At 34.3% G+C, this 13,778-nt stretch overlaps 1 protein-coding gene across 13 annotated transcripts; it reads left to right on the top strand.

Annotated features, from left to right (window-relative positions):
* Positions 1–299: 299 nt before the first annotated feature.
* Positions 300–10,739, top strand: LOC122055713. 13 transcript variants are annotated; one of them, XM_042617351.1, is made up of 14 exons: positions 300–431; positions 521–583; positions 670–723; positions 1,394–1,495; positions 1,690–1,776; positions 1,870–2,505; positions 2,681–3,163; positions 5,449–5,510; positions 5,591–5,705; positions 7,262–7,341; positions 8,681–8,849; positions 8,922–8,986; positions 9,942–10,077; positions 10,142–10,739. In XM_042617351.1, exons 1-13 carry the CDS (start codon positions 372–374, stop codon positions 9,973–9,975), a joined length of 2,010 nt encoding a protein of 669 aa, XP_042473285.1. In that variant the 5' UTR covers positions 300–371; the 3' UTR covers positions 9,976–10,077; positions 10,142–10,739. The 13 variants fall into 13 exon arrangements, with proteins under 13 accessions (XP_042473285.1, XP_042473227.1, XP_042473293.1 ...); XM_042617293.1 differs by having other exon boundaries at positions 8,681–8,986; XM_042617359.1 differs by lacking the exon at positions 10,142–10,739 and having other exon boundaries at positions 9,115–10,077.
* The last annotated feature ends 3,039 nt before the right edge of the window (positions 10,740–13,778 follow it).

Below are 13,778 nucleotides of genomic sequence, written 5' to 3'. Positions count from 1 at the left end.
ATCCTACCGATCTTGCTGCGATCCTGCTGCAAAACTCGATTCTGCACGATCCTGGATCGATTTTGGGTCTTAGGATCATAGGATCGTAGGATCATACGATCCGGATCGTGATTTTGCAAACTATGACTTACAGCAATAAGAGGGTATTTTCGGATGAGTGCCCATTTGATTCTGTTTTTGAAAAGGGTACCCCATTTGATTCTATTTTATAAACTATAATGGGTAAAGTATTCATTTTAAACTACAAGGTGCAAAATAAAAAGTCGAGAAAGTGCTGGTCGGAACGTTTGTTTTCTCAAATTCGACCCTGGTAGTTAAACGCGTCCTGACCTGGTCGGATTCGAGGTGAGGAGAGAGTCAGAGAGCCGGCGATGGTCGGCGTCGTCCCTCGTCTCTGCGATCTCATACGCGTCTCTCTAAGTCCCTACCTGGTTTGCACTCCGATCTCCCGTTCTGTTAAACATCCTCTTCTTCATCCCTTCACGCTCTTGATCTAACCTTCGACACACTTTCCGCGCAGGAGCCAAAGCCCTTCTCACTGACCAAGGAGTCCGAGAAGGATCTCCTGATCTCTCTTTCTCGCGTAACTGTCCCATCCTTCATTTATCTTTTCTAGGATGAATCCAATCTCTGCCAATCACTCGATTGACGTTTGGTCTAACTTTTTAGGTTCGCAAGGCAATCCAGCGATGGAATGATGAATCCGAATTCGATGGAAATCCGGTAACATTGCACTTCCATTTGAATGTTTTTTTTCCTTTGCATTCTCTGTTTCGCGTATTGCTACTTTCGGCTCTGGTGTTTAATCTCAGTGGATAATTTAGCACTCTAGTTATTGGTTAGTTGTTATGTACATAGCTAAGGTCAATGGCATACACCATGTGCACAAAATAAAAGAAAAGAGAAGAAAAAAATCAATGTTCACGGTCTCACTCAATTGTGGAAGCAATTGGTTTCTTGAGTGAGCCACTTGGATGTCCTATTAGATAAACGGAGAATAATTCTTAAACTATTAGCGGATCAAATTAATGAAAAGAAAGTAAGGGCAAACAGTAGAGAAGTAAAAAAATCTCATTGAATCTTGTCTTAGGCAAGCCAATACATGTTTTTCCAGAAGCAAGCTAATATGACCACTAGACCATTTAAGGTGTCAACAAAGTTCTGTTAGTAACTGCCATTAAAACTTTTGCTTGGATTTTTGTTTGAATCTTATCTCCTTAACTCTGGTGGACTTTATCCCTTTCTTTCTATAAAATTGACTACCGATCATTTTGATTTTGAGAAGTAAATTGGATTGGTGAAAATGTTTAACAGGTTTTAGCAATAGAAGTAACAACCTTGCTTAGATTGTATATCCAAATTCATTATTCTTCTTTTATTTCTGTTGTTTCAGGAAAAAGATGCTGATTGTCACTTCCATGTCACATGTTGTATATATGTCAATCAACAGACTGAAGTTGGAAGCAATTGCTTCATGGATATTGTTTCTACAATGGTATCATAGTTATTGCATACTTCTTAGGAAGATGATATTGCAAATTTTTTAATGACAAATGCCCAACTGTGTCACAATTTTGATCCTGTTTTTATGTCCAATTTCCTTTGTCTGGTATCTCGGCATTAATGTTTTTTGATGTCATATATCAAACCCTCATAATTAACGCGACTAAAACTCATTCTCTGATACAGGTTCCTTTCTTGGGTCTTGAAAGTGGATTTGTTAGGCATCTAGTGGGAAAACTTTTTGTAGACATGTCAAATCTTCTAGCTGTGTGTGTATGTTCTTTGACGTTCTCAAGAGTTTCCTCAGTATGCCAGAGAATTGTAATCACACTATAGTTTGTGTTCATTCATTATTTTGTTAAACAGAGGACCAAATGGATCAGGTTCGTGCGCTTGCTATGGATCAGCCATGGGATAGCAATGTCAAGTATCATTTCAAGCTCACCTATGTCAACTAGATCTATTCATATCCCAAATGAAAGCTGGTTGCAGTCCTTTATGAAATCTGAATGGGTTAGAATGGAAAATTCAGCTTTTGATATTTCAACCTTTGTTGATCTTTTGCACTTAAAAGTCTTTGAAATTAACTTGTTTATGGTGGAAGGTCTCTTCCAAATCTTCCGCAACATTCTAAAATCTTCAAAAAATGATATAAATAATCTCAAAGGAGCATATACATATATTGCTTTATCATCACTCCTGAAGATGCCATGGAGTTGGTTGAATGAAATTCATACTAGACATATTAGTTCTGGAGAAGATGGATTGCTTGGTAGTAAAAACTTTCTGCCAAGGCCCACAAATATGATTTCAGGGATAATTCTTCAACTTCTCTGTTCCTTGTGTGAGCAAAAGGATCTTATAGATGCTGAGGGTGTTTCTGCTGGAGGCCATGTCATATATACTGAGTTTGCAGAGCTAGTGATTAAGCTTCTGCCAGGTTTCTTTGAGCACCTTAGATGCAAGACGAACCTCTCCAGATACTTGAAACACAAGTTACTGGTATACCTTCAAATAGTTTTTTGAACTTTGATGGTTATTATTTTCCAAGTGACATAAGTTGTAAATAACTTAACTTCTACTGACCTGTAACTTTCTCAGCATTGAGTTCAGTCTGTCAATCACCAAGCTATTTTTAAACTACATGTTATTGATTTTGTTTCTATGCTTTATACAGATGTTGATGACTAGACTTAGGTCTCATGTGCAGGACAATGTTTCCCACCTTGTTTTGTGGCTAGAGTTGCTTAAACACAATTTTCAAGATCTCCTATACATGCCCATATCGGATTGTTCTGTTGGTCCTGCAACTGTTGTAAAAGAATCTCCATTTTTGGCTAATTTTGATGATGGGGACAAGTTGCAGAATTTATGTACCAAACACTTGTGGAGACAGATAACTTTTCTCTTTCTCCATTGTTGCTTCAGATTGGTCCACTTTGACAAGAAATCTGGCTACCAATTTCATTGTGAAGCACAATCTTCATGTGTCACTTCTCCATTGAAAGTCTGTGGCAAACTTGGCACCTCAATGGGCTTAATGCAATTTTTTGAGTGGCTTCAAAGATTATTTCCACTGGAAAATATTGTGGACTATGAAAGTTTCAGGGAATCATGTTGCACTTTTGCTGCATTCTTCTTACAACTTTATTTGGAGGAGGTATACTTGTCAAAATTTCTTGCTTTTGCCCATTGACTTCTTTCTTTGAAGCCATAGACATGGAAGATTGGTTTACTCTTGATTTTCTTCTCAAATGTGTTACTGAATCTTTCATTGATTCATAGTAACACGTGGTTTGAGCTTTAAGGGGCCTATTTACTGGATTATGTGACCTTATCAGAAGCTGCTCTAATAATTGTAAGGCAATGGAATAAGGTGGCTGGGTTTGACTGACCTTTATACTGGTCGCGGACTGAGTGCTGAGCTAACTTGGAAGTTTCATCTGTTATTATTTGAAGGATCGAGAAGAAGCGATAGGGGGGGAGGGTGTGAATTTCGCTTCTTAAAAACTTATTCTTTTATCGTATTCGTAAAATTGAAATAGAGGATTAGTAGCGGAATAAAAAGAGATAAAGACACAAATCATTTTTACTTAGTTCAAAGCCTAGGTCGACTTCTACTCCAAGACCCGCGATCCTTGATCGCACAGTTGGACAATTCACTATAATTCTTCTTTCCGAAACCCTAGGAAAGAAGTAATTCGTACATTGAAGTTAATACAATAGAATGCAAGCTAAAATAAAAATACTGACAATACAACAACGGAGATCGTCGGAGCTTCTTAGTGATGTAGCTTGCACGCTGAGTAGAAGAACAGAAGCAGCACGAGCAACAGCGTAGTAGAACAGAGGAATGCAAAAAGTTACCTCGGCTTGATTTTTGAGGCTTGCTTTTAGAAGTGTTGATCGGTCGACTGAAAAACCCTTCGGTCGACTGATCTGTTCGGTCAACCGAACCCTCTATCGGTCAATTGAACATTGTGCTTTCTTTTTTCGTCGAGATTCGATCTTCGGGTCATTAAGAGCATTTAATTGATCGGTCGACTGACCACAATGATCGGTCGACCAATCCCTATAGTTTCCAATTTCTGTCGAGATCGAATCTGACACTGTGCTTGCCATATCTGGTTCGGTCTACTGATCCCTGGGTTCGGTCGTGTTTCTACCAAATATATTCTACTCGATCTAAGCTCTGTGGCATGTCAGCCTAGTTCGATCGACTGATCGTTGTGTTCGGTCAACCGATCCACCTGGATTTTGCAAAACAGGGTTAGATGCACAGTATATAAGAGATATCCCTGCAACACAAAGTTGACACATAGATATTATACATGAGTAATAGATAGTAATATCTGTCTTGATCTCAACTTGGAAACCTCCCGGTTTCTTCAATTGGATCAACGACCTAGGGTTTGTTCCTTTCCGGAGCACGACCTCATTGTTGCTCTTCTCCAGTTGCTTACCTCAACCTACTTGCTAAACATAGTCTTCCATACCTGTTTGGACTTTCTCTGCTCAGTATTTGATTCTTAATCCACTAAGGCTTTTCCTGCAATACTATATCTGCCAACAACAATAATAGTAATGCACAATAGTATGGTAAAACTAAATTTAGAATTACCAAGATCCGTTGGTCTGGTCGACCACGCACAGTCGATCGGAAACCATCCGATTAGCCTTGCTTAGAATTCACTCCTCTAAGACTTCTTGTTACATAAGGTTACCTCCCCTAGGATTTTTTCTATCTGGTTTCACTCACTAGAACTTAGAATTACCTTCCTCAAGGGTTTTCTCCACCTGACTTCACTCATCAGGACCTAAGGTTACCTCTCCCTAAGGTTTTCTCCACCTGACTTCACTCACCAAGACTCAGTATTGGATCGTGAGGATTCGATATCGAGTCCTCCAGACCTATCAAATCGTTCTACTTGGCTTCCACAATCTACTGAGATTTCCCATGTCTAGCCACAACTAGGACTTCCCTTGCCTAAGAACTAGTCACTCGGTTGACTTCTTACCCTTGCCTAGCCGCGACTAGGACTTCCCTTGATCAAGCTCCATTAAACATATTTGTTGGACATTAAAGCTTGGAGGTCGATTACACCACACAACACTACTAAGACTCTTCAAGTTCCTGAGGATAACATTCCTGTTTTCAGCAACAAATATAGGATGACATTAGTTTTACTTGCTTTTCAAACTTTGCATCCAGATATTAACAAATCAATTTGTTCTTTTGGTCTTTATATTCACCAGGTAAAGAATATTGTGGTATCAGACAAAATAGTCATTGCTAAAGTTAACACACAGTATCCAGAATTCCAGATGGCTCATATATGGCTTTTGATTTCTGTGTCTGTGTAAACTTGGACATCTAATCTTTTGTCTTCCTTATCTAATGAGATTCCTAGTTTAATATTTTTCATCTTATAAACTGTAATGCAGGATGACATGCTATTTGATATCTTGTTGCAACTTTTGGATGCCCCAGTCATTAACTTACAGATGTAAGCTGCAAAACTTTATGGTAATCAGTGATTATTCCATAGGTGAAGAAATATCTAATTAGCGTTTTTTTTTCATAAAGTTGCAGCTGCAGTAGTGGAGAGGAAATACATTTTGAGGAGGAGAAGAAGAGTGCTGTTTTTGTTATTTCCAGCATCTTTAACCCTATTTACCTTTTCCATGTGTTTCTTTTGCTGGTAAGTTGATAAAATGCTAAAAGCATTATATATTTGATTTCGTGTTAATTTTTCTTGAGTGATAAAGTATGCATGTATTATGAGTTAAACAAATGTGTAAATTGCATTGCCGAGATGTATTCCTGATTCCAAAATTTAAACTGAACAGATGAAGTAAAAAACCATATTTACTTGTTTCATAATTCTCGCAAGAAATTTATTTAAATGTATATTTCCTCCATTGATGATCGAGATTCATCAAATTAGCAAATGTACTATTTCCATTAACAATTTCTTATATTGAGCATAAATAGTGCTAAGTCTTACTAGAGAATATTGGACAGGATGTAGTGTAATGGAGAAAACACAGGATTGTAAGGCTAGATTCTCTTGAGACAACTAATGATTCTTGCTCAAATGTATTCATAAAGACAATAATGGAAAAACATCCTAAGTATCACTTGCTAAAAGGTGGAGATTTATTCTCAATCAGGAAAACCCTAAAAGACAGTAATATGAACAACTACAACAACAACAATAACAAGCTGTGTGCCTAAACAAGATATGAAGCTCTAGGAAACCCTAAATTTAGGGATCCATGTTCTTCATTAACTAAGATATGAAGCTCTAGACAAATAGACAATTTTAGTTTGAATTTAATAATTCAACATATTCCTCAATAATAAGAGTACATTTATGTTGTTGCCATGCTATGATATTTTTTCCTATTCTGGCCTTTGTAATTTTGAGACTTGTAGCCCTGGTTAGTGAAGGGCCCAACAAACTATCTAGTTGTGAATCGTTGCAAAACTCATGGGGGATGCTTGGCGACAATTCCAAATCCACTATTATAGGATATGGTTTGTAACTTTCATTCAAAACCATCAATCTTATTAAACGATTACTTTAATTTTCCTAACACTGTTGGTTGCTGACTGCTCATAATCTTGACATACATATAATAGATGTTTAAGAGTTGACTATTTTGTCATATTAGTTACTCTTGAAATGCAGTAATTGGATGACTTGCACATAGCTAAATCCTAAGATTATTTTATCTGATAAAGAGTTCTGTAAATCTGTTGCAAGGAAAACAAACAGCGAAGAGGTTGCACTATCCATCAATGGGTAGTCTAATAACCATCTTTGGCTCTATTGTATATAAGAAATATGAGAACCATCTTGGGCTCTATTGCAGGAATATAAGAAATATGCAATTATATTCTTCCATAGGTCCAGGCCAACACCTGCCTTATCTCACTACAGAAATCTATCTATGATGATATTAGGTCTCGTTCTACTTACACTTGTTTCCTTCAGTGAACATCTTACTCTACATTGGTATAACATAGCCAACAGCATGGAGAAAGTCTATATAATAATTAAACAATCCCAACTTTAAATGACTTTGCCTAATCATCCCTGAAAGTGACATAAATGAAATGTACAAAGTTATAAGTGCTAAATAATATTGCTGATATAAATTTCCAGTGTATGTTTATCACACCTCTGTTTTGGCTATAGCCAGCACCTTGACGAACATCTAGATGATGTTTCTCTTTTTCTTTTGATGGCAGTTACATTATGATCATCTGGTGCTTGTTGACTATCTAATTTCAAAAGATACAGGAATTCGTTTTCTGCAGTATCTTTTAAGGTACAAATACTTCTGTAATTCTTGTGCTTTCTGTTATGTGAAGGCAAAGTGCCTCTTCTCTGCTACTTTCTCACTTGAATATTGTTTGTTTTCATAAACGAGAAGTTTAGAAGTCTTAACAATGAAAATGTTAATTCATAGGATTAAATATTTGATACAATGATGGGATACTAATATTCATTCAACTTCCAGAAATTAAAGAAGTGGTTGCTTTCTGATTCTTAAACTTCACTAGTTTTCCTCTAACATATTTAGTTAAAATTTGTGTACATAAAGTGGGCCCAGAAAGAAATTGAGAGGTAACTACAATGGAAGTGGCTCATCGTGCTATGAATATTTATCTAGTTTTAATTGCTTTTATTTTTTCTTGAACACTTACATAATTGGATTGAGTTTATGTGGTTCATAATGCTGACTATGATGGACCTTACTAAGCACTATTTCAATTACTGAATCAGCACATAATGAAGTTGCAAATTTTCTTTGTAATGAACTTCTAAAAATTGTTTGCTTTCTTGAATGTTGTCTTTTGACAATTAAGTTTACTAATTATAGAGTCATATATCCGGTATTTAATAAAAGAGAAGGAAACATATACATGAACGAAAACCTTTTGGAGAATGATCTCTGACCTCTTTGAGTTGAGCAGTGAGAGTTTGATTTTCTTCTGTTTAATAGTCCTGATTTGGTTCACATATAGGGCTTTAATTTATTCACACCATATTCACATTATGGAATTCACTTAGTGATTTTAAGTGCTGATTTAGTTTTTTTGGAGACGCTGATATTTGCTTTGTTTTACCTCAACCATATTAGATTTCTATATTCGAAGATGGAATACCTTGGCAATGAGATGGTTTCCATTTGCCTGTGTTGTGAGTTTGAAACGCTGTAACAAAACTCAGTATACAAAGATTAGCCTGAGTTCTGCTCTCCATTATAGTGGTCGGTAGGAGCACCACATTAGGAGTAGGCAACTGAGATCTTTTCACCCTTTTTTGGCAAATGCATGTACCATTTTTACCTGCATGATTGAAGAATTAAAACCATGACCTGAAGCACATGGCCGCCGGACAGTTGCCTCAACAACCACATTGGAGTTGTCAGGAGAGCAGCACTACTCAAGACTTCTCTTTGTTTCAGAAATTCTGTTACTCTCTTTAGTTTGTTAAGGAATCTGCATTTGAGGTAAATAAAATCTGTACAAAACTACAAATAATGAAGCATACGTACATAAGTAAATATCAGCCACTGTCATCTATTGTTGCTTGTCGAGTAATCTGGCTAAATTTAAACTATTTTTTAGATTAAAATGATTAATTACAAATCATGGTGCCAGGTGTCTACGAGTGATTTGCACATTCTGGCAAACTTTTATGGAGTTGTCAACATTTGAGGGTGAAAAGAGTCAGCCTAGGCACAAGAGAAGAAAGATAATGTATGATAAATTAGAATCAGCACCTTCAAGTTCAACAACTAAAGGGCTAATGCCATCAGAGCTTTTCAGTGTTAGTGATGCAGATAAGAGCATATTGCAACCAAATTTTGAAAATGCTAAAGTTTGTTTGCTTAACTTGAAGAAAACTGTGGAAGATCTTCATCGAAAGGATTTATTTCCTTACAATCCAGAGCCCCTTATTAGAAGGTTTGTGATGTTATTATATGATATATCTTTCCTATGAATCTGTCAACAATCAATTGTGTTTACTTCATAGCTTCTTACGTTGTTTTTGTTATCCACCTCCAACAAACTTCGACACAAATGGGAGCTAGATTGGTGGATCAGGAATGAAGTCAAAAGGAAGCACATTGGATACCATTGTTCTGTGTGGAGAGTTTGGTATTAATTACCTGAGGGTTGACACTATTCTCATTTTTGCCTATCCTCATCTTTCGAGAAATATGATTGGTGATTTGTTTCAGCATGATGACATGCCCATTTTGGACTTTGAGAATTAGATGAGTTGTGCTGCACGTGCTAGAAATTGGGCACCTTTTTTTTACTTAATATCTCATCCCTTGCAAGGTCAAATGCACCAACTTGTCAGGTTGTTAGACCATTTCTCTTATACATCCACACAACAACAAAAGTCCCATCTATGTGTGTTGACAACATGGATATTATGATTGTTACAGGGTGATGGGTTAACGTTAAAAGAAATGTGCTTAGGATTTGTCATCCTGAAATTTTGGCTTAGTTATGCACTTATTATCAAGGGCTAATGCCTCTCTAACTTTTTTAATCTGGGTTTGGCATGGGCAATTTTTTTAGAGAGATATAATGAAAAGCCCTAAAGCCCCCATCTTTTCGGGTGGGAATGGGCAATTGTTGTGATTCTCTTTATTACAGTAATGTGTCATTATTTATGATCATCTTATTATTCATAAGCACATTTGCAGATATATTTTTCTCTTCATGTGATCTATTATTAGCCACCAGGAGATAGGATGGTGAAGTTGTTAAGATTGTCTGCGCATGTTAGTTGTGTTGTTTGTTTAGTATCCACAAAAACATCTTTATCGGAGAATCATCTTGCATTTGCACATTAGTAGGTTTAACCTTATTGACTGGATCATATTGCTAACTCTTTTTCATTCAGTTTGACCAGATTTGAGTCACTCTGCAGCAAATAGCAGCTATAATTTAGAAACCTCACCATGGTTTTAGTTTTGTGTCACATGAATGCGATCAGTAATGTACCGCATGAGTCGCTTTTCATTACTCCGGGTGCACAGGTAAGCATACAACTTCTTCCTCTGCTTCTCTCTATTCGATTAACTCTAAAGCTAAGATCAACAGGTTCAATGAAGAGACTGCAGCAGAAAATCCTTGCACTTATAATTAGAAATTCATGACAAGCTCCTCTTGGATCAGTGTTTCTTCATCCTTCTCCAGCTCTCGAGTTTGTGCAAACCTTTTTTCATTTTATTTCTTGGATTTCTACTGGTTGCTGAACCACGGTCTCTCATCTCCAACATCTTTTGGAATCTTTACTTTGTTTGGACCAATCAAATACGTTTTTTTTTAAAGTACAGTATGATCATCCACCAATACTGTAACCTTGCAATGCTAGAAAGAATGGACAATGAAGAGCTCGTTTTTCTGGTTTCATAAGCTATGGCTGACTACTTGAACGGAGGGCTGAGCAGGAAAGATTCCAAGGGAGTGGACTTTGGGAGTGTTTGGTAGAGCTTATATTGAGCACTTGTTAGATTCTAACTATATAGAAGTATTTTTGAGTATTTGTCAATGTCAAATTCTACTTCAGCTTCTATAAGTTTTATTCAAAAGATAGAAGTAAGAATTTGATGTTTTTTCTTGCTTCTATTTTTTTTTTTTGTTTAGAGTCTAAAATTAAAAGTCTTTAGGTTATTAATAAATTTATCATTTTACTTAATTACCATCACACTTTTGACCTAATTTCTTTTCTCATTCACACCACTTCCCAAATCATTTATAAATGTTCTATTTTATTATAAATATTTATTTTTTAAATAATATTTTATGTTTTTATATAATTTGCATTTCTAAATTTTTTTATACATATTTTTATGTATTTATATAAATTTTATCACTTTTAAATATTTTTATTAATTATATATATATTTTTAAACATTCCTGTTATAAAAAAAATTAATTTTGATACAATATTCAAAATATAATAATAATTATATAAATATATTATTGATGGAGGGATATATTTAGATAATTAAAAAAATTAATTTATATAGTTTAAAGATATTATTGTTATTTAATTAAAAGTTAAGTATGAAAAAAATTATTTATCAAACACTCTAACTTTACTCTCTTATTTTTATTTCTAAATACTCTAAACTTTATTTCATACTAACTTTAAAATAATAAATATAAGAATAATTTTTAAATAAATAAAAGCTCATCTAGATACTCTCCAAACACTGATTTGATCAGCTACATCCAGAGTGCTTGTCTTTTTAAGGAGGCTGATTTTGTCAATTGGATCGTTGGAGCTGATCGGCCAGATTGGTCTGGTTGAATTGGCGGACCGGTAAGTTCAGTCATTGATTTGAGCGATGTGGTTTATTTGGATAGATCTATTCGTCCGAGTGAACCAAATCAGCTCTTCAATTCAATTGGTATGTTTGGCCTTGTTTAATTGCATTGATTCTGTGACATTTTACTCAACCGCGCGAGCAAGATTCAGTATTACCTATTTCAAATGCTTGTTTAAAAATTTTAAAAACATGCAGTGGAGTGGCTTTCTGTTATACCCCTTCTTTTCACGTGCAAATGTTTGTTTTACCCTTTGAAAATTCATTATTTTCAATACACGTACTCAAGTTTTCAGATTTTGTTCTACCCTTCTTTTCTATTATGCCTCTTCTTTCCAAATAAAATGAATCTAGAGAATTTTAAATCAAAATCAATATATTCGGATTTTTTTTTAATATATCTATATCTTTAAATTTAAATTCGACAGCGTACGTTATTGAATTTTTAAATGGGTTGAAAAAAATGAGCAGTTTAGAAAGATAAAGTTTAAATGTGGAAAAAAAGGGAGGTGTATAATGGGAAGATAAAGTTTAAATGTAGAAAAAAGGGACGTGTATAATGGGAAAGTACTAGGGTTTTTCAAATTATGAAATTTGGGCATGTAAAATGGATAACATCACGTGGTAAAAGATGATTCATTCGTTTTAATATTCTTGCCAATTTATTTCGAGGTTAATAATCATTAATGTAAGTGATCAAGGTAGTTCGAATGTGTTGAGTTTTGATTTTAAAATCTCATGTAGTAACATCTTATTTCTTAATCACTGTATCGTCTTAAGAGAACATATGAAATGGATAATATCGAATCTTATTTACGCGGTTAATTAAAATACCGATTGATTCTATCTTAAAAACGGATTTCCTCTATAAGCACCAAACTAAGGAAAATACCTCTTCATGAATTTTTATAATATTATTGAAATAATAATAATAATAATAATAATAATAATAATAATAAAAATAAATTATCAGAAAAAAAAGTCAAACTCGATTGATCCAAGAATATCTAAATTGTTCAAAAAATAATTTGATGAACTGAAATTTTATTGATTTCATACTCTTCATATTATTATAAAGAGATAATGTCTTGTGCTAATATTAAATTATATATAATAATATATAAGTTATTAATAAGTTTTATATTAAATTAATTGTTTTAAAATTATTTTATTTATCAAACTTAATTTACTTGGTAAACAGATCAATCACTCTCATACATTTATATAAGTGGCATTATCCATGAATAAAATTCATTAAAAATGATAACTAAATTATTTACTAATTTATCTGAATTTTAATTATGATTTTTTATGTTTTATTTAAATAAATCAAAGAAATATAATATTATACATTTTTATAATTTTAAATTATATTCTTTTAGAATATATAGCCCTAGCCTAGATGGGCCGCTGGGTCCAGGCCCTTCTTCCAAATGGGCCGGCATTACAAATCAATTTGAGCACAATAAGTTTGCTCCAAATTTACAAATAAAAGCTTCTTTATCTCTTCAAGTTTGAAGTTGACAATTCAGTTATTTAATGTTGGTCCACAGGCAATCAAAATCTAATTTCGGTGGCATTAATTGATTTTTTTAGAAATAAATATTCAACTTCAACTCTGGACCAAGCTCAAAAATGGAGAAATTGACAATTAGACAGGTAACACTGTTTAATATCTCAGCCCTCCAATTCATCACGATTGGCCAAATTCCTTTTCAATCTTAATTATCAGTCAATTCTTGATTATGAAAAGTTTGTAAGATTGCATTCGTGTGTAAAGTGAAAACAACATACTACTTTGACTCATTAGCGATTATTTTGCTAAACATTAAAAATCTCTCGTCAAGTTGGCACAAATAAGATTTATATATTAAGCCGACCGACCCTAGGCCGTGTGAACGGTGGCCATGTGTACGACTTTTCGACTGGCTACGTACAAACACACAAAGGCGGACTTAGACCAAAGATAGACACTACACATGAAGTCATTGAGCAAGACTCACTATCATGATTCATGACCTAGAGCATCTTTTGCAACTTGTTTAGACACTTTGGACTTAACCTAAATTTTACAATCACCCACATAAGGCTTTGACTCAACCCTTCAACAAACTCTTAATGATCTATTGAAAATTGTGTATTAAAATCTCTTGGCTTTTTTCTTATAAGAAGAATTAGAAATTTTAGTAAACCATTATTTCCTCTTGTGTCTATAATATAACAATTCCGAAAATTTTGGATGTTCAAACTCTTGAGTTACCAATAATATATACATAATGGGTTACACATGAAAGAAAAGTATTTGAGAACATAAGCAAATAGATTATTTTTTATGATTAAATGATTAATTATTGTGATCTACACAAATTGAAACTTTAATGTTGTATCTTTTTACTACCAACAAA

The sequence above is a fragment of the Zingiber officinale genome, chromosome 1B, assembly GCF_018446385.1.
Source record: "Zingiber officinale cultivar Zhangliang chromosome 1B, Zo_v1.1, whole genome shotgun sequence".
Taxonomy (NCBI): domain Eukaryota; kingdom Viridiplantae; phylum Streptophyta; class Magnoliopsida; order Zingiberales; family Zingiberaceae; genus Zingiber; species Zingiber officinale.
Note: the sequence above shows the minus strand (reverse complement) of the source record. Positions and strands in the feature narration are given on the sequence as shown.

Excerpts from the sequence above, each read along its gene's own strand:
- LOC122055713 (XM_042617284.1), top strand. The coding sequence starts at position 372 with ATGGTCGGCGTCGTCCCTCGTCTCTGCGATCTCATACGCGTCTCTCTA. Across the intron at positions 432-520 it reads TCTCTCTAAGTCCCTACCTG|GAGCCAAAGCCCTTCTCACT; the intron begins GTTTGCACTCCG and ends CTTTCCGCGCAG. Across the intron at positions 5,706-7,261 it reads TCCATGTGTTTCTTTTGCTG|TTACATTATGATCATCTGGT; the intron begins GTAAGTTGATAA and ends TTTTGATGGCAG.